This window comes from Lynx rufus, unplaced genomic scaffold (genome assembly GCF_022079265.1).
Source record: "Lynx rufus isolate CCGP_SWC_20201006 ecotype Redwood Valley unplaced genomic scaffold, mLynRuf1.p SCAF_13, whole genome shotgun sequence".
Taxonomy (NCBI): domain Eukaryota; kingdom Metazoa; phylum Chordata; class Mammalia; order Carnivora; family Felidae; genus Lynx; species Lynx rufus.
In genome coordinates this window covers 30,053,317-30,072,762 of record NW_025814827.1, presented here as the reverse complement: position 1 = coordinate 30,072,762, position 19,446 = coordinate 30,053,317, and the positions used below count along the sequence as shown (strand labels likewise).

Genomic DNA, 19,446 nt, shown 5'->3' with positions numbered 1-19,446 from the left:
TTATTCAGTGTTCCTGACCCTTTAGGAGCAAGAAGGGGTCGGGGGTGGAACTGGAGGAGCAAGACCCCAGAGACTGAATAGAGACAGTTTGATCATCCAGATTCTAAGCATCATGGCTTCTATGAACTGAGCTCTGAGGAGATTTTCACTTAGCCCTCTCTTCACCTTAGTTATCCCCACTCCATCATCCCTCAAATGCCTAAGCCAAGAAAATACCAAAACAGTACATTGATGTTGTGCAAGGAAAATAGGGACATGGGACCTATCAGAGGCAAATGCTATTGTATCTCTTCACCTCTACAGATGTCACAGGGCAGAGGCTGTCCCTACTCTCCTTTGTTTGCCATAGCCTGGTGTTGCTTGAGCTGGAGGGGTCTTCTCTACCTTGTCAGAGAATAGGACAGATGGGGATATGGGGGAGGAACTCTTCCAGCTTTCTAGCTGAGGCCCGAAGTGGATTCTAACAGAGAAACTGCTGGCAGGGCTGGTCCACAGAGGGGGAAACAGGAACCAGGAAGTTCTAAGAGGTTCTCAGAAGTTCTCATAGTGATGCATGAAGTGGGCCTGGTCCTGCCTGTTGATGAGCTGACAGGCCTTCTCTACATTCTTGGTCATTCCTGGAGGGCCACAGCTGAACACTCCAATCTTCCGTACCTGTCAAGTGTGTTGCAGGGAGTGATTGCATAGAGGAGAGGCCTGCAGGCTTAAGATTATCACCCCTTGGGAGGAAGCTGCTTCTCAAGCCTGCTGGAACGACTAAAGCATTGACCTCTGGCTCTGAGGAGGAGGCTTGAGCTAGGGGCAGTCGGGGGTAGGGAGGGTTTGAGGCCTTCCTCCAACACCTGACCCCATCCTGGAGCTAGCATGGGATGGTTCTCCACTCAGATTATAGCTGTCGGGTGCTTAAAGTCCAGGATATCCTGGCAGGGGAAGGCCAGGGTTTCAGGACAGGTGGGGGTGGGGCTGACCTGTGGGTGGACCTCCTGCAGGGATTTGAAGAAGAGCTCGAAGGGGGGGCGGCCAAAGTGCGTGATGGAACGCAGGCCTGTGAACAGACTCCGGTTCAGCACCTTCTGGAAGTGTCGCTCACAGATGTACTGGGAGAGGGAGTAGAGGAGGAATGTCACAGTCAGAGCCAGGGTCAGCTCTTAGTCTAGATGGTGGCCCACATACCTACCCTGCCTGACCGGCCCTGACATACCAGCATGGTGGTCCTGAGGTCAAACTTCTCAGCCAGCTGGGTGATGTAGATGTGCACGGACACCAGGTCCTGGCAGTCATTCTCTTCCACCTCCCGGATGATGTCAGCCAGCCACTCAAACTGCCGCTGGGTCCGTGTCACCCAGATGAAGTAGATCTGGGGACACATTGCTGGAGCTCAAGACAGCTCAGCTCAAGTTTCATCCACCCCAGATGACTTCACCTGAGAGGCTGGAAAGCCTCAGACCACCCACAGACTCCAAATCTCTGGCAGCCCCACAAGCCTGATCTAAGTCTTTTAACCAGCAGACCCCAGCAGAGGTCCTTCTGTCTATACGTCCTACCCTCCTTCAAATGTTGGGCATGTGGGCATGTGTATGAATAGCTCCTGCAGACTCAGTGCCTAGGGGCCAGGGGCTTTTACTCATATTACTCTGCTGTGATGTGGGGACACAATCAGGCAGTCTGTCCCATTCCTTCTAAGAATGGGAGAGAGACACTCACCTTTTTACAGAGCATTTGGCTGCCCAACGATGACTTGAAGACCAGGTCTTTGAGGATTGAGGCAAAGGGGGTGACCCCAATGCCCCCTCCCACCAGCACGGACACCTCAAATTTATGCCACTCCTGGTGGCCCTCTCCAAATGGCCCATCGAGGTACAGCTGCCAACCAAAGAGGGAGAAGAGATGAGCTTGGTCTGGCCCCAGATCTGAGGTTAGAAATGGGTATAGGACAGGGAGAAGAGAGCTACAGGAACCACAGAGCCTCTTCTCAGGCACCCCAGCCTGGCCTTGTGCTGGCTGGAGCTTCTAGTCTCAGGGTAGGGGAGAGTGGGGACCCTTTGCCAATGCTGGAGACCAAAAAGTGGTTCCTGGTGGCAGGCACCTTTGGGTATCTGGAACAGCCGTCGCCCATTGGAGGTGAGTAGATCTCCCTGAGGCGAGTGGTCCAGGGCCCTGCTGCCCGGATGTGAAGGCTGAGCGTGTCCTCATGGGGCGCAGAAGTCAGTGTAAATGGGTGGTACTCGTTGGTCCCCAGAGTCAGACAGGCAATCCGCACCCACTGTCCTGACTTGTACTCAAAGCCTTGGGGCCGTTGGAATTGCAGGTGAGTCACTCCTGGGAGTCATGGGCAGGCAAGGGCAGGGATCAGAAGGCTTGCTTCCAGTACCCGAGGACTGGCAGATACCCCAGATACCTTGTCTACTCTACACATATGGTCTGAACAAGTGGAGCTCCTGGAGGTAGGAGTCAGAGGGTCCCCTTCTCTCTTTCCTGGGTAACCCAAGAATTAGATTTCTCTGCTCCTTGTTCCAGCTACTCTCCTCTCCACTCCTTATTCCTGTGAAACATCCAGGCCCCTATGCTACTATCCTGAATATCAGCCTACAGGTCAGAGGACCTATTTCCCCAGGGACCATCTCACAGTTTACCAAACCTCCACCATATGAGAATTACCTTTGGATAGGCCACTTCTGTGCATCTCTGCACTACTGTTTATCTAATGTTTTTCTTCATATTGACTTAATTTTTCAATATGATTTACCTTGACAAACTTCAGATCACTCAGACAGGTGGAAAACCAGTATCATGTATTGTAAATAGAAGGCACCGTATTTTATCAAATTTTAGCTGGATACTGTGTGGTGTGCAAGACCACAGCTGAGCCTCAGGCCTGTTCTTTCTTCATTTAAAAAAAAAAAAGTTGATTTGCAAATACTGGGAAGTGCAAAAAGCATACTAATAACATGCTGAGGTTTTTGTCCTTAAGTAATCTCAATGGACATAAAGTTGAAATGAGATTAATTTTCTTACTATGTTAATCCTGAAGATTAGATGTTCCCACAACACCTAAAACCATCTTCTGCCAGCCTCTACAGTGGTGTGAATCCTCACTTTAGCCAACATAAACTCTCAAAAATTGACTCTCAGGGGCAACTGGATAGCTCAGTTGGTTAGGTGTCTGACTCTTGGTTTCAGTTTATGTCATGATCTCGTGGTTCGTGGGTTCAAGCCCTGCACTGTCAGTGAGGAGCCTGCTTGGGATTCTCTCTCTCTCCCTTTCTCTCTGCCCCTCCCCTGCTCATGCTTTCTCTCTCTCTAAATAAATAAACTCTAAAAAGAAACCACAAAAGACAAAAAAACAAAAAACAACTAAAAAATAATAGACTCTTGAAATCTGGGCCAATTGCCCATCTCTGAAGGGGGGCTATTCTAGGAGGAGGGGGTGGGAGGGGTATAGATAGTTCCCTGGGGAGCACCCAGACCACACACAAGGGGGTCTGTGTTGTCCTTAAATGCCTTTCAGCTGCCTCTTCTCATGGTCACTTCTCATTGTTTGCAAGTCCTCCTGGGGGCAACACAGCCCTTTCTGGGCTCCATTTGTATCAGGAAAGCTGCAGGGGTCCCCGACAGATTATTAAAAGGCCTGATGGGGGTCTGGAGGCCTGTGGAGCTATCTCCACATGTCCCATGAGTCGACTTCCAATGCCCCCCACCTGGGGTCATGTTGGGCCTGGTACCTGAAGGCAGCAGCTCCGCCTTCACCACGCTGATCTCCACCTTCTTCCGGCTCAGGCTCACCAGCTTGTCCCCCGCATAGATTAGTGCTGGGACCAGGAAGTAGATGTGGAAACGGGGCAGCTGGATCAGGCCGAAGCTGCCGTGGATGATGAGCTGGAGACGTGGCCAGTTAGTACAGCTCAGGCCCAGCCGGGCCCCTCCCTGCACCCTCCCTTGCCCAGACACTTCTTGCCCGGACCCTGGGCCTGGGCTGGGTGGATAAAGCCACCATAGACTTCAGAGGCTGGGGTCTCTGCTCTCAGGTCCAATTAAGCCTGCTCCCTACCCCCATTATGAGTGCTCATCCCTGCCCCCGTGGACTGGCCCTGCCCAGAGAATCCCTTACCAACACATAGAGCAGGATGTAGAGGTGGTGGGTCAGCCAGAAGCCCCGGAAGCTACGGCGCCGGAAGTGGTGGGAGGCGAACACATACATGATGGCCAGGACCACGAGCAGGAGCACCCCTGTCATGCCTGGGGGCAGCGGGGACAGGGTCAGAGAATACTTTTGGGACCTCAGCATGGGCTGAGAATATGACAGCAATCCCCCAGTCTACCCTCCTTCTCTGATCTCCCTGGCCCCCAGAACAGCTTGTCTGCTGGGGCTGCAGCTGAGGCTTGTCCTGGAGACTAGAAAGGGAACCACGACTACTAGACAAGTATGTATTCATGGGAAGATGAAGACAAACAGAGGTCCTCAGATAGAACCCCCAGGCCCCACATACACCCCTACTCCCTACCTGGGACTGTCTCGAAGAACCACCAGTAGAACTTTTGGGGAAGCTGGGACCTGTAGGGCAAAGGTATATGAGCTTCTAGCTGGGGCAGGATTGGCTTCCCCACTGTCACAATGTGATTCTGCTTCTGCTGGCCCTGACTGCTGAGGTTACTGGGCCTCCACTCAGATGGCCAGGGATCCATCCAAGGAACATGGCACCCAGCCACCCACAGTTCCACCCTCTGCTTTCTTGGCAATTCTTCCTTCTGCATTATCTTGAACTCTCTTACTGCTATTTGCTTCCTTGGGTGCTCGGTTCACATTCTGTAAGCTCCATGAGGGCAAGGGTGTGGTTCTGCTCATTGTTCTAATCCCTATGCTCAAACAATGCTAGGCTTGTAGTAAATACTCAACAAGTATTTGCTGAATGACTGCATGAATCTAGCATGTCTATTCTCTGGCACCTGGATGGTCATGTATGATATACTCCATGAATGTTTGCCCAGTGAATGAATGGTAGGCTAAGATTCCAAGTTCTGTGTTAGGTACATGTGGGAAACAGTCTCTAATTCATCTCCCAAACATCTTGCCTGGCTAATCATGGCCACTTCCTTCCAGGGCAAGGAGGTCACCTCTCAGCATCCCCAGCAGGCTCTTCACTCTCATTCAGTGAGAGTAGAGTATTGAGGGCCATCTATATCTTTTCTATTATACCCTTTGGCCTGCCCCAAATGTCCCATGGGGGAACCCTCCCCAGAACTGACCCATCATTCACAAAGACGTTGGGAAAGACACAGGCCAGCAGGCTGAGGGGGCTGACTGAGAAGATGAAGACATTGACTGCATGGCCAGCACTGTGCAAAACTGAAAGAGACTCTGTTAGAGATGCCACCCAGGGCCAACTCTATCTCCCACCCTGAGGAACAGAGGAGGCACAGGGAGGAGAGATGGGAGTCTATGTAGCTGCAATCTCCTCACTCTTCCCCCCACAGCTAGACCCAGGGGAATGCAACAATGGGGAGGATTCCCAGGAGCCACTGACTGGCCAGGACAACGGCAGCCATGGCGATCCAGCGATGGAAGTCCACGGCGGCGTCGAAGGGTATGTAGCGGTTGAGGAAGGTCTCGCGCAGGAAGGTGATGAGGTTGCGGCACATGGTGAGCAGGATGTAGGAGAACATGAAGGAGATGCTGGCGGCCGTGCCCCGGGACAGGATGATGCCCACAAAAGTGGTCTGTGCGATGCCCGAGGGTGGTGAGGCAAAGGCATAATCTGGAGAGGGGGTGTGGGTGGATCAGCATGGCACAGAGGCTGGGGTCCCTGGCCTGGGTCAGAACGCCTGGGCTCCAGTGGGAAGAGCAGCCAGAAGGCTCTACATGCCCCTTCCCACCACCCACAAGCTGAAACTCTTACAGTAGGCACGCTCTGCAAACAGGCCAGCACAGATGGCAGAGAAGACCGCCACGCACATGATGTGCCGCAGGTAGTTCTCCACAAAGCGCTTGTACTGTCGCAGCTTCTGGGCCAGGGGGCCCCGCTGCATCTTCTCCTTCAGTGCCTCCGTGTACAGCCGGGGAGGGGGCACCACTGTCCTGCAGCAACGGGAGGCAGCTGGCCGTGAGACCAGGGCACCCTGACCTCCCCTAAATGCCACCCCATGAAGGAGACATGATAACCTGGCAGGGGTCAGGATGGGCCAGAACAGATGAAGGAAACAGCATTTGGGGAGTAGACTCCTACCCTCCCCCAACTTTCAGCGCTCATCTTTATTTGCTCCATCCACCCGCTCTTCTGTCTTCCCCCTACTCCACCTCATCTTCCTCCTGTGTGTTCTGTCCTTCCCTCTTGGTGCTCCCTGAACGGGCCTCACTGATGTGCCCAAAGCAGGCAGGAGCCAGGAGAGCCCTTACTGCCATCTTGGTATTGCATCTGAGTGCCAGGGCCCTTTCCTGAAGGTTAGGGTGCAGAGGTTGGAAGATGTTGAAAAATTATTTGACTCTATGGCTCACCAATCAGTCAGAGACACATAGAACGAGACACAGGATGGTCCCTTGTGTGTCCAGGAAGGGTGGGCAGGGCCCAGAGACTCTGAGACTTCTCCCCATGTTTCCTTGGGCCTGGGGGTCTAGAAAATACTTACTTTTTGCCAAACCTCTTCTTCAGCACTGGACCTCCCAGCTCTGGGGCTTCTGAGGCAGGGAGCCCTAGTTCCTGAGAGCAGGATCTGAGAAAGGAAAAATGGGCTCATTCTCCCCTTGTCTTTGCAGCCAGGAGAAGAATCACCAGGTCAGAACTTCAGAGGATGGGGATGAATCCTGGAACCCACCCCTGCCCACAGAACCTGCCCATAAAACTGGTCAGAGAGAAGCCAGGTAGGAGAGGCAAGGCAGAATGAATATGATGCGGTCATCTGTCTTACAGAAGGATTCTGTCTTGAAGTGTCAGGGAGACAGCTAGGATCCTGAGCCACATGGCATGAGGGAAGCAGCTGGAATTTGGGCCAGGATCAATTATGTACTAAGAGCTACTTTCAGAGGAAAAATATCTGGTCCCAGGAACTGATTCAGCCAGCCCTACTTCCTTCATTTCTCTTCAGGGGACCTGGACAAGGGGACCTGCCAATGCCCCCATTCCTGCTCACCGTTCCCCAGGAGTCCGAGTGATGAATGAGACTCGACAGCTGATGTTTGGTTTAAAGATGTCTCCAACACCTGGAGGGAAGAACAAGAGTCTGGACAGGCTTCCCCACAAGGGTAGAAGAATGGTAGACTGCCCCCCTCTCTTCTCCGGGAAGGCTGCCACAGCAGTTGCCAGTGACTTTGCCATGTTCTCATCTCTTGTTCCAGCCTTGTTCCCCTCACTGCCCACAATGGGCACCCATTGCAAACAAGGGGGTAACTTGGTATAATTAGAAAACTGCAGGCAGATGCAATCCTGCATCCTTTGTATAAAGAAAATAACACGTCTTCTTCTGACTAGCTACACCCCAGACCAATGTGCATGAGCTTAGTAAGTGGCATGTAGGCTGGATTTCAGACCACCCTTGACCTCTCAGTAGGCATGTTTGTGCAGTGCACATGTATGTGACACCCTTGACTACACGTGCCTGGCTCTATAGTAGGCACAAAAGACTTGAAGAGAAATAAAACCTGACTCCTATCCACCAGTAGCTCTCATTTTGAAGACACGTCCCTCCCTGACTCCTACCATTTCTTTTTTTTTTTTAATTTTTTAATGTTTATTTATTTTGAGAGAGAGAGAGAAAGAGAGAGAGAGAGAGAGAATGAATGGGGAGGAGTAGAGAGAGAGGGAGACGCAGAATCCAAAGCAGGCTCCAGGCTCTGAGCTGTCAGCACAAAGCCAGACGTGGGGCTTGAACTCACGAACTGTGAGATCATAACCTGAGTGAAAGTCAACTGACTGAGCCACCCAGGTGCCCCCTACCATTTCTTACATACTCACGTACTTCCACCTCCACCTCTGACGCAGAGCTGAGTGCGTTGGAGCTCGCTGTCATGGTCCCGCAGCATGAAGTGGAAATCCTCCCACGTCAGCTCCTCCTTATCCTGGAAGCCCGACTCCCGGTACATGGACTCTACCACCTCAGTCAGCTGGGCCTTGGACAGGCAGTTGTTGGAGATCTCGATGAAGGACCTGGGGGAGGAGGAGAGATACACCAGTCTGTCATCTGGCAAGGTCAGGTTCAGGCAGGTGCACGGTGGGGCAGGCCCCAGATTATCTAATGTGGTTACCAGTGACCCGGGAAATGGCATTGAGAAGGTGTTCATCCAGCCTGTAGTTGACGTTAAGCTGGGTGGGGTGGCCACAGGTTTGAAATTGAAAGTGACCTTGACCAATTAGAGAAAGCAGCCCTCAAACAAGGGGGCGTTGAAAGGTGGGATCAATGTCCATTTAGTGTAGGGACATGTCCAGATGACCATGGGCTTCTTGTGTGGCAGGGTCTCTGCCCACTCTCTTGTGTTAATGCATCCCACGCTGCTACTGGCCTCCCCCTTTCACAGTCCAGTGGGGGCACAGAAGCCTGGATGCTGGGGGAGGAGATGTAGCTACAATGGCTGCTGCTTCCTTGTGCCAACACCCCAGGGCACAGGCAGGATTGTCTCCACACCCAATCTCATAGCACCCAGAGTGGCCATACTCTTCTTGGGATGTCCTTTGGGACAAAAACAAGCCAACCATGCATGTTTGTGTGAATCCAACAGAAAAAAAGACCTGTGTGTGCCTGGCACAGCAAGCCCATTAAAAAACACATCATCCAAGTGAGACTGGGCAAGATCTACAACTGAACATAGGAAGAGAAAGTGGATGCTTGGCCCTGGTGGACAGGGACCCTCTCCGAGATCCCGAGAGCCTCACCCAGGTCTGGGCCTGCAATAGCACACCCAGTGAGGGATGGACTGCAATCAGCTTCACCACAGCCTTTTAGAAGCCCATGTCCAGTTGTGGTGTCTGGGATGGAAGAGGGATGTGGAAGTTAGAGGGAATGCAGAAAGAAATGGAAAGGCTTAAGGTAGAAAAGGTAAAAGACTCTGCACTCTTTTATGCATTTGGTTTATTCATTTGCTCATTTATCCCATCTGATTCGTTAAGTATGTATTGAATACCTGCTATGTGCCAATCACAGTGCAGAAGAGGTGGATTCAGTGAGCAACAAAAGAGAAGTAAGAACCCTGTCCTTATGGAGCTGAAGGGGACTTTCACTGTTACCAGAACAGTGTCTTTAGGAATAAGAAGTCTATGCACTCAAAGCTGGTCTTTGTCAGCACACCACAACCAAAAATAACTTAAGAAGCAAGAAGAAAGAAGGGTTGGAATACAGAGGAACTTTCCATGTTTCTTCTCCTGCATTTCCTAGTGATTAATACAGGAAAAGTGACCAAGGTCATTAATCTTCCATCCATTAATTCACGGCGCAAAGCACCAGTGTTAGGTATGGTGTAGAAGAGTTTACAAAGATCCAAAGGCATCCAAAAGGGATACTAGACTTTTGCTATTGGTCATACTGGCTTGGTGGTTGTTTGTTTGTTTGTTTGTTTGTTTGTTTTTAACTAGAGAGGGAGAATTTTCTAGCTCGTGTAGACAGTGCAGATAATAGACCCTCCTGGAGGCAGGGGCCTGGCCAGATAAACTTATGAAGCTGGATGCTCTGAGAATCTAGAATGCAGTATCCAGGCTTTCAAAATAGATGGCCACATAACCTCCTCACCTACCCTCCTCTGATTTGACTTTGTTTCAAATATCAGGGAGTCTCAGAACTGGAAGGGCCCACTCCATACCGCATCATGGTGAAGAATTCATCCTTGGAGAGGAAGCCATTTGCATCAAGGTCATACATGGTGAACATCAGGTGGGACTTGTCCTCTGGGGAGCCTGAGAAGAAAAAGAGGGATTCAGGTCACCTCTGTGCTGAAAGACTGCTGGTTCCTGAAGTGGTCCACTCTCCCCCTACCTTTCATGAAGACCACCAGGATGTCCAGAAACTCCCGGAAGGACAGGTAGCCATTGCCATCTTTGTCAGCAAGAGAGAACATGGACTCTACAAACATGTCCTGGGGCTTGAGGCCCAGGGACTCGGCAAACTCAGCTCTGCTCAGCTCACAAGTCAGGGCCTCCCGCACCTTCTGTGATGAGTCCAGGGGCAGGGTGCCTGCATCCGCCTGGTCGATGTCCAGCACCTGCACTCAGGCAGTAGCAGAGGGAAGGAGAGAAGAAGGTGAGGCCTGGGCTGAATGCAGTCCAGTGACCCTTCACATCTCCCAAAAGTCCAATTCAGAAATAGTGAGCCCTTGTAGCTCTCCTGATCCTTAGATATACTTCTGACCTGGGCCTCTGAGGCAGTGACTCAGATCTCCAGCAGCCAGCCCATTTTTCCCCTGGACTCAAGATCCAGGAGCTTTATATGTTAGGAATGGTGCTAGGTCTATAGGTGGGGGGTGGAAATGGGAGGGAACAAAGTTTGGGATTCAAAATGCGAAATGAGAGGCCCTATACTGGGGACAGAAATGAAGTAGACAGTGGTGGACAGGCAGGAAAAGGCTAGGGATATATTTATTCTCTTGTCAATTTAGACAGGGCTACTATGTGCCTGATTTGGTCTCCTGGAGGCAGGGGCCTGGCCAGATAAACAATCTTCTGATTAGCTGGATTTGGTGGAGACTGCTGGGGATTTATATTTTTAACAAATTCCCAGGTTAGGTGGCGGCTGCTGGTCCAGAGGCCACACTTTGAGAACCACTGATGTAGACTATCTCACTGAATCCTCACAACAACCCAAGGTGATGGATCCTATTACTTTTATTTTATTTTATTTTATTTTATTTTATTTTATTTTATTTTATTTATTCTATATTCCATATGGGGGATACCTGGGAATGCCAGTGGATCCTATTTTAATCACTGTTTTATAGATGAGGAAGTGGAGATACAGAGCAGAGATGATGTGACTGGCCTAAAGTCACACAGCTAGTGAGTGGCAATGCTAGGATTCAATCAACGCTGTCTCCAGCACACAGACCAGAAACTTAGTTTACCCCATTCAGGATCCTGTCCAGCCCAGCTTCCCTCCAACCCTGGGCCAGGTCCTGTCTCCAAAAGACACACTCATGGCACCTGGGCAAAGAGGTTCCTGAAGAAGATCTCCAGGATACGGGCCCTCTGCTGCTTGGTCACAGCCCTCCTGAACAGCTCATTCTCTTCCAACTCAGTCACGTCAAGGCCCAGAGTCCACTGCACACAGAAGCCCTGCAGATGCTGAACAAAGGTGCCCCGGTCCTCCTCAGAGTTAAACAGCAGCACCTGGGTGGGAGGAAGCCCATGTCAGTGCTTGGAGCTCCAGGTCTGGTTCAGCCCCCACTCAGAGGACCTTGAGTTGAGGGAAGATGAGAAAAACTGCCTCCCAATGCATCCAGGCTGGAACCAGGTGAATGGCTCGAGCAGGTCAAAGGGAGGGTCACATGGAGTGTGGAGACAGCTGAAAGGAGAGCCTCTCCCCAGCATCATCTTCACAGGGGAGCTCTGTAGCTGAGGAGAGTGTGAACTAACAGGCCTCGCTCTGAGAGGGGAGATATAGGAGCATTCCAGGTAGGGGAGGCAGACTGGCCATACCAGATCATACTCCTTGGGGATCTTGAGCAGAAGGGTGTGGCGCCCGCGGTTGCTGGACAGGATGAGGTTGACCTTCTGTGTGGGCTGCAGCTGGACGGTGCGGAGCACAGACAGCCGCCTGTCTAGGACCTGTAGACGTCGGTCTGGGAGCAGCTTGATGGTGATGGGATAGCTCTTCTCCCTGGGGCCTGGCCACTCCATTGCTGGGGAAGGGACAATTGGGCAGAGACGTTCAGCAGAGGTACCCAGGCCCCTGACCTCAAACCAATTCCACTCTACCAGTCTGAGCAGACACCCCCAAAGCCTGGCTTCCTCCCCACATCTGCAACCTGCTTTTTCTCTCAGGGGCCCCTATCTGGGCCCCATTTCCCTCTCTCCCTTCAGCCCCATCTCACCTGACACCCCATCTTTGGCTGCTTCTCTCTTCACACTCTCTTTGCCTTTCTTCTGTAGTCTCTTGCGCTCTCGGCCCCGGAAATGGGCCACGACCCCAGAGATAAGCAGACTCACTGAAAAGGATCAGAAAGAGCCAGTGGGGAGGGGAGCCTCTTGCCTGCAGCTTCACTGAGGGTCCTGTTGCTCCTCCCTTCACAAGGTCCCCTGAGCCTGGCTTTGACTGTAGCAAAGAGCTAGTCCCACAGACCAGCAGGTCATGAGGGGCAAGGACATTCTGTGGGCAGGGTGGCAGCCAGGAGGAAAGCAGTGAGTGAGGGTGTGAAGAGTTCACCTAATGGAAGACAGCAGAGAGCCACAATGGTGATGCCAAAACCAGGACCACTGCCCTCGAAGTAGTCAATCACCGTCAGGGGCACACAGCGGGGCAAGCCTTCAGTTGTGAGCTGACGAGGCTGAGGGCAGGGTGCACCTGAGGGAGAGGACACAAAAGACCTTAAAGTCTGAGGATCTCATTAGTTGGCCAGGTACCTTCCCCTCTCTCCTGTAAAGGACCAGGTACCCTTCTCCTTACTAGGCCCACCTCTCTGGAGTTGGTTCCCCTCAAAAAGTCCCTTTACATATCCTGTTCTCAGTACCTACACCAGTTTGATCACAGAGTGCAGCCTGCAAACCAGTCCAGTACCTACTGGGGGAGGCAGCCTAAAGCAGGCTTCCCAGCAGCACACAGAAAATGCTGCCTGGCACCTGGTTCCCTGGACAGCACCAAGTGACTCGCCCCATCCTTGGTCCTTTCTCTGATTGCCACTCACCATCATGCCAGATAAAGACATTGGGCTGCAGGGCACTGGGGTCCACATTGGTAACAGCCACTAGGACGTCCCAAAGAGTGGTGTTTCTGATTTCTGCAATTTCCTCTCTGGAGAACAGCCTAAGTTGGAGAAAGCCACGAATAGTTGGGATGAGAAAGGGCTGCCAGCCTCCAGCAGTATTGGGCCCAGAAAGTCAGATGAGGAAAGAGACACAGAGGGGTTAAAGAGGAGGTGAGGCTAGTTGGGAATCCAGGGCCCATGGGGCTGCTTACAGGCAGAGGGCCTGGGGCTCCAAGCCAAAGTGGCATCTGAGGCGGAAGTTCATGCAGGCCTTACCCATTCCTGGTGTTCTCAAACCAGTAGCGGTCACCATCCCGCAGCCGCACAAACTGGTCAAGGACGATGGCATTGAAGAGGGTCCCTGGGTCCCCGTGGCTCTCCAAGAACCCCCCTGGGAGCAGCTCCAGCAGGGAAAGGTCCTGGTTGTACAGGGCAGCTGTGGCCTCCAGCACCTGGGGCACCACAGGAGGTGAGGAATATGTGTGTGCACGTGTGTGTGCACATGTGTGTTGGGGAGGGCAGCCACTGTGGCTCCATTCTTAAACACAGGACTCCATCAGCTGCCTGGCTTGCTGCTCAGGCCTGAAGGAGCCTACTTTTCCTAGGCCATCCCCCTCAGGTGGTGGCAAGACAGGTGGGAGGACCCACGTGTCCCTGCTGATGGTGAAACCACTGCTAGGTGCCTGTGGGCCATATCCTGTGACCACCACCACCCAGGCTATCTGGCCCTAATAATTAGCAGTTTCAAGGTCACCCATTTCATAAGGAAGGATCCTGCAGGAATAGGACAATGGCACCCAATACAGAGATCACCCTGAGGCCACCCTGTAGGAATGGTACAATGTAGTGGTGAGAAACATACTCTGGAATCAGATGACTGAGTTTAAATCCCATCTCTATGACTGACTTACCAACCATGTCATTGGTAAAATAAGGACAATGATTGTATCTACCCTATAACATTCTTGATGTAGATTAAATGAGTTACATGTGCACAGATCTTAAAACAAGAAAGTTTTAGCTGCTATTGCCATCATTACTGTTTCTCACCTGGGGGTCCACATTGGGGTTGATGTCACTCCAGTTCTTTGGGGTTTCCAACCCCAAAGCCTTCAGGGCTTGGGTATAGCTGGGCAACCCCATATCTCGGCCACGTTGGATGCTGCTGGCCACGTAGTCTGTGCGGGAGAACTTGCCAGGGCCAGGCCAATAATCTGAGAAGGAGAGAGAACCAGGCTATAGGCTGAATCCTCCTGACCCTTCTTTGCTCAGCAGTCTTGAATTAGGTTGTTGGCACTACTCACCCCCAGAACTCCCAACATTGTGACCATGTGTCCATATCAACCTTGCTTCCACGTAGGGTCAATGTGACCATGTACGATCAGGGGAAATTTTTCTGGCAAGAATCTTCCCCTGAGACTCAAGACTGTTCTAGTCACCAAATAGTAAAGTCCCTGTCCTTTACCTCCTTGGCCTGAAGACAGGACTGGAGAAAACTTTTGGAAACCTAAGTACCAAGAGATTGTGGTGTCACCTCTCCCCCTACATACTCAGACATAGGTAATTTAGAGTAAATGCAACATTAAACCTAAATGAAGCAAAAAAAAAAAAAAAAAAGTTAAAAGCTTTTTTCTTCTAGTGGCTATTTACAACATGTGTATCTGTGTTCCTGCATTGTAGGTACCCTAAGGTCTAATTGTTGATTAACCCAGAGGGGTCCCCAGGCTCCCAGGCTTCTGGACCCTTATCCCATCTAGCTCCCAAGCTTACCCCTCAGATCTTCAACCACTATCCTGTCTTCCATTTCTGAAATCTGGGAGGCCATTCCCAGCAGCAGGTGATTCACCGCCTGGGCACTGTTCAGATTGGCGTTCTGGAAATAGACAACAACACATTTAAAGTAGGCTCTTGGGCCTCTCCCCAAAGCCTGGTCCCTGTCACCCTGAACCACTGCAGCACCTCAGGACTAAGGGCCCTTGGCCAGTCCTAGACTCCTGAGCTATTGTCTCCACATAATTTTCTTAAGTGTTTTTTTTTCAAAGCTATAAGTATTTTTTTCAAAGTTATTTATTTTGAGAGAGAGAGAGAGAGAGAGAGAGAGAGAGAAGGGCAGAGAGAGAAGGAGGGATGGAGAAGAAAGAGAATCCCAAGCAGGCTCCACACTGTCAGCACAGAGCCTAATGGCTCCAACTCACGAATCCTGAGATCATGAACTAAGCTGAAATCAACTGTAGGACACTTAACCAACTGAGCCCCCCGGGCGCCCCACCAGATAAGTTTCTGATCATTCTCCCCTTCATTTCCTACTACCTGGAGAGGCAACACCTAAAAAAGCAACTGGAACGGTTGCTATTCCCAGCCTGTGTGTCACGACTGACGCTGACCCACCTTCCCCTGACCCAGACCCCAGGCTGACCTCCCGAATCCAGTAGCTGTTGCAGACTCTGAGAGCTGGGGAGCTGCCAAGACCCTGGTTCAGGACCATCTGGAAATGACAGCTGGCATTTCTGAAATGGGGCATCAAGGATGGGATGAGAGCTCAGGGAAAAGCTGACATGGGGTTGAGTGGGGTGAGGGACTCAGAGGGGTCTGGCCAGGACGGAGCGCTGAACTTCTTTGAACACAGCAGAGATTTGGCAATGTGTGTGGATTGAAGGTATCGGTTGCTCTTTGTCCACATAGAGTGGTAAGGAAAGGAGTGAAGAGAATAACCCAACTGCTGGACAAGTCCTGCTCTCAGCAGCTAAAGTTCAGCCATTAGGAGGAGTTGTTAAGTTTGAAACTCCTATCCCAGGGTCCTATTTCAGGGTTCCAAACTCTGCTTCTCTTCCCCCATTACTGTGGAGTTGTATAAAAGGCCCAAGCCCCCAAGGCTGTTGATTCTTCATCTCTACCAGTGTGCTATGCCTCCTCCACTGCCAGCCCCTCCCTCACCTCATGTAGATGCCAGGAGGCACCATGGTGGAGAAGAACTGCTCAGAGGCTGCCAGGAACTCTGGGGAGATGCTGGGGTCCAAGAAAGAACGGTACCCTGCCCAACAGGGGTAATAAGAGAAATAGGCTCCTTATCACATCCTTCCATCACATGCATCTACCTGTCTTCTTTCTCCCACGGATCCTGACCCTCCCTTCCCCACCCCCACCCCCGCAGTCCAAGTGTTCCCCCCCCCAACTCCTGTACCTGTATATTCTGGGGGTGTTGTCTGCAGAAAGCTGGGCAGCCACTCATACAGAGCGATGTTCTGAGGGACAAGAGAAGGCAAAAAGGGAGGCAAGCGCTGGAGCAGCCGCCCTGGGAGGGATCCGAGCCCAAGGAAGGCTTCGGTGGGAGATGAGGGTCAGGCAGGGGCAGTCACGAGGGAGGCAACTCAAACAGGACAGGTGCGGAGGCCCGGCCCCCACAAGGAACCTGGGATGGCAGAGGAGGGCGGCTACATAGGAACCACAGCAAAGGCTCGAGGATCACAGCGCTTTGCCTCCTCATCGTCTCCACGTCCACTCCGAGACTAGACGCTAGCCCCAGTTCTGGGGAGCAGCGTCCTCCTGGAAAAGGGCGTTTCCGGGGGCTGCCCGTCGGAGGATGGAGGGCTCTGCGCAGCAGGCAGGCAGGCAGGGGCGGGGCGGGGAGGGGGTGCGGACTGACCTGGTAGGTGGCGATGACCCTCTTGCGCGCGTGCTGAAACAGCTCCTCGTCCCCCCACCGCGGGTGCTCGCGGGCCAGCCGCTGCGCCCACACGTTGTGGTAGCGGAACCACAGCAGGCCCAGCGCCTGCAGGAAGGGGTCGCGGTTCCCTCGCTCCGCCCCGAAGGCTGCACGCGACGCCGTGGGGCCGCAGGGGAAGAGACGCGCGGCGGTGTGACCACGGGGAGCGCAACCTCGGCGCCCCCCAGCCCGCCCCGCCGCGCGCCCCGGCCGCCGCAGCCCACCCCGCGGCCTCACCATACAGCCCCCGGGGCCCGCGCTGTCCCGTGGCGGGGTCGGGCGGCGTCCACATGAGCAGGGGGCTTTGCGCGTTGCGGGGGAAGGCGGGGTCGGGCCCCGACGCCAGCTGCCCCCCGGAGAAGCTCCGCAGCGCGTCGCTCCAGGAGTGCGAGGAGCCATAGATGGCGCTGCCGTCCAGCCAGCCCGTCACCTCGTTGGTCTGCGGGGGTACCGGGAGGGTGAGCCCAGGGTGAGCCGCGGGTGGAGTAGCTGAGACGGGTAAGGGGGCGCCAGGGCCAGCCCAGCATCGGGGGGGGGGGGGGGAGCGGGGGGACGGAGCCTCTCCCGGCCCGGCCCTGCCAGGCCCCGCCCCCGCGACCCTGCCTGCCGCGTCTCACCAGGTCCCGGGGGTTACTGGGGCTCTGTCCGGTTTCAGGGTCCCAGCGGCTCCTCTGGAAGGGCAGGACCACGTCCCCGCGCTGGTCCGGGTCGAACACCGGGTCCCCGGGCGGGATGTGGATGTTGAGGAACTCGGCTGGGCAGCCAGGTGTCTCCACGCTCACGAGGTCGGACAGCACGTGGTAGCCTGTCCACAATGGGGGCCAAACTGTTGAGAATCGCCACTCCCCATGGGCAGGGAGTTTCTCTTGGTTTCTCAAGAGTCAAAAGACATGTTGTAGTTTAAGCTCTGCCACCAGCTCTGGGTCTTTCTTCTAATTTTTTTTTAATTTTTTTTTTCTTCTAATTTTCAAGTGGGGACATACACTCTCCACGCACCTCATAACATTGGCGTGAGAATCCAAATAATAATTAAGATAAGGGCTCCCCCAAACCAACTCCCATTTCCCACCAGATCCTGCTTTCCCCTTTTCTCTTTCGGAGGAAAGAGGATACAATCATATGAGTAGGAGAGTGGTGGCAGGGGACTCAGCTCCTAAGGGCTTTAATGGAGGTCCAGTGATCCTCCTGGATTTGGAGTAACGGGTAAGAGAATGATGAGGGAAGCAGATATCCCTAAACCGACACTCCCAAAGCCCCCAAGATAAAGAACGCCTGGAAGTGTTGCTTAGTGAGGAGGAGGAGATGGCTGGGAGTTGGGTCAGCCTCCAAGTGACTGGTCAACCCTGGTGTTCGCCCACTTTGCTCTCACCAAAGAAGACCCCCAGCACCGTGCGGTTGCGGCGGGAGGCCTGCCCGGCTGTGCCCCGCATGGCGGCGTCGCTGAGTCGGCGCGGGTTGGGCAGCAGCGGCTCCCCCAGAGCCTGATAAACACCATCCGCGTAATTGGCTGGTACCAGACGCTGCAGTCTGAAGCCTGTGGGAAGCAGGGAGCGGGGCTTTGTCAGGGCACTCCGTCCCCAACAAGGACATAAACCTCTCCCTATGCCTACCTCACTGACTAGACCCCTTTCCGCCAGGGTTTCCTGGGCCCAGGAGTGCATAGGAGTTCGCTGGGCAGACAGCCGGGTGGCTGGTGGCGCGCTCTCTCCTCTTGTCCGGGTCTCATCTCCCAGGGCCGGCCCTCCACTAGCCATCCTCCCCCTCATCCCTACCCGCACCACAGGACGTACCAGCTGCGCCGAGCTCGTGATGCCTCAGGTTGTTGAACCAGCCGTCATAGCGCTGCACTTCCCAGGACAGTGCAGGTGAGTCCTGGCCGCCTGTGAGGCAGAGTGGTTCCTCAGCGCTAGCCTTCCTGCGACCACTCGAGGACCCAGCGGCCTCTGTCCCTGCTTCTCCCGCTCCCTGAGTGCCCCCAATCCTACCCAAGAGGCGACACTGCACGGCGTTGAAGCTGCGCCAGGAAGTTTGCCATCCTGCTGACCTGCGCTGCGATTTGACCGATCTTGCAGAGGTACTCCACCCACAAGAGGTACTGGGCGACTTCGCTAAGCTAGGGGCACTGGATACTTACCCGCTGGATCCAGGGATGCAGTCAGTAGAGCTCCCAGGAGCACCACCGCCTTTGGCCTTGCGCAGAGCATGCTGACCCTGCTGCCTGGGAAGTGGGAGGTGATATGTGAGGGACAAGGAGTTAGTGTCCCTCATGTCTACAGCCCACACAGGGTGAGGAGGTGCCAGCTGTTTTCACTTCTGGAGCAAAGCTTTAAGGAGCATCACCAAGGACCCACATCCCACCTCGCTCTTGTCAGGACATCTAGTAGGCACTGATGCCAGTCCCCGCTTTCCACCTGGTGGAAGAACTAACCCCAACCAAAGGAACACACCGGGCACTAGTCCTCTGGGGTTTATCAGTCCCAGGCAGAACTTCACCTCCAGCCTTCCAGGGCTCCCCCCCTACTCCCCAGCCCAGTGCCTAGCTTCAAATCCTCATCCCCAACCGCTCAGTAACTGCTGGGAATCCCTGACCTGCAGCCGTTGATACTCTGCAGTGAGTGCCTGTGCAAGAACAGGAGGGATAGGAAGATCATGCCCTAAACCCCGGTCCAACTTCTGGTTTAGGGCCCCCATTTGGGGCAGAAGTCTTTTCCCTTGGAATCTTTGCTTCTCTGCTCTCCTCCCTGTCTCCACCTTCCCAACACAGCACCCCTCCCCTCCCAGCTCTGAAGATCCCAGCCTCCCCGATGGCACTCTCACCCTCTTCTCTGGATCCTTGAAGGCCAGCTGCCCTGGTGTCCACTCAGGTCAGACT

The 19,446-nt window shown here is 53.5% G+C and overlaps 1 protein-coding gene across 2 annotated transcripts; it reads right to left on the bottom strand.

Annotated features, from left to right (window-relative positions):
- Nucleotides 1-531: 531 nt before the first annotated feature.
- On the bottom strand, nucleotides 532-18,778 carry DUOX2 (dual oxidase 2). Of its 2 annotated transcripts, XM_047074482.1 has the most exons (34): nucleotides 18,709-18,778; nucleotides 18,365-18,454; nucleotides 17,944-18,108; nucleotides 17,192-17,379; nucleotides 16,812-17,013; nucleotides 16,515-16,681; nucleotides 16,053-16,113; nucleotides 15,806-15,902; nucleotides 15,288-15,378; nucleotides 14,642-14,744; nucleotides 13,922-14,085; nucleotides 13,148-13,323; nucleotides 12,812-12,930; nucleotides 12,334-12,471; nucleotides 12,002-12,115; nucleotides 11,607-11,809; nucleotides 11,112-11,297; nucleotides 9,952-10,177; nucleotides 9,779-9,872; nucleotides 7,944-8,135; nucleotides 7,689-7,693; nucleotides 7,123-7,192; nucleotides 6,622-6,705; nucleotides 5,895-6,073; nucleotides 5,523-5,753; nucleotides 5,245-5,344; nucleotides 4,503-4,552; nucleotides 4,109-4,236; nucleotides 3,723-3,876; nucleotides 2,087-2,319; nucleotides 1,705-1,863; nucleotides 1,202-1,357; nucleotides 969-1,097; nucleotides 532-654 (listed from the first exon to the last, which is right to left on the bottom strand). In XM_047074482.1, the coding sequence occupies exons 1-34, from the start codon at nucleotides 18,776-18,778 to the stop codon at nucleotides 532-534; spliced, it is 4,647 nt and encodes a 1,548-aa protein (XP_046930438.1). The 2 variants fall into 2 exon arrangements, with proteins under 2 accessions (XP_046930438.1, XP_046930439.1); XM_047074483.1 differs by lacking the exon at nucleotides 7,689-7,693 and having other exon boundaries at nucleotides 7,948-8,135.
- Between the last annotated feature and the right edge of the window lie 668 nt (nucleotides 18,779-19,446).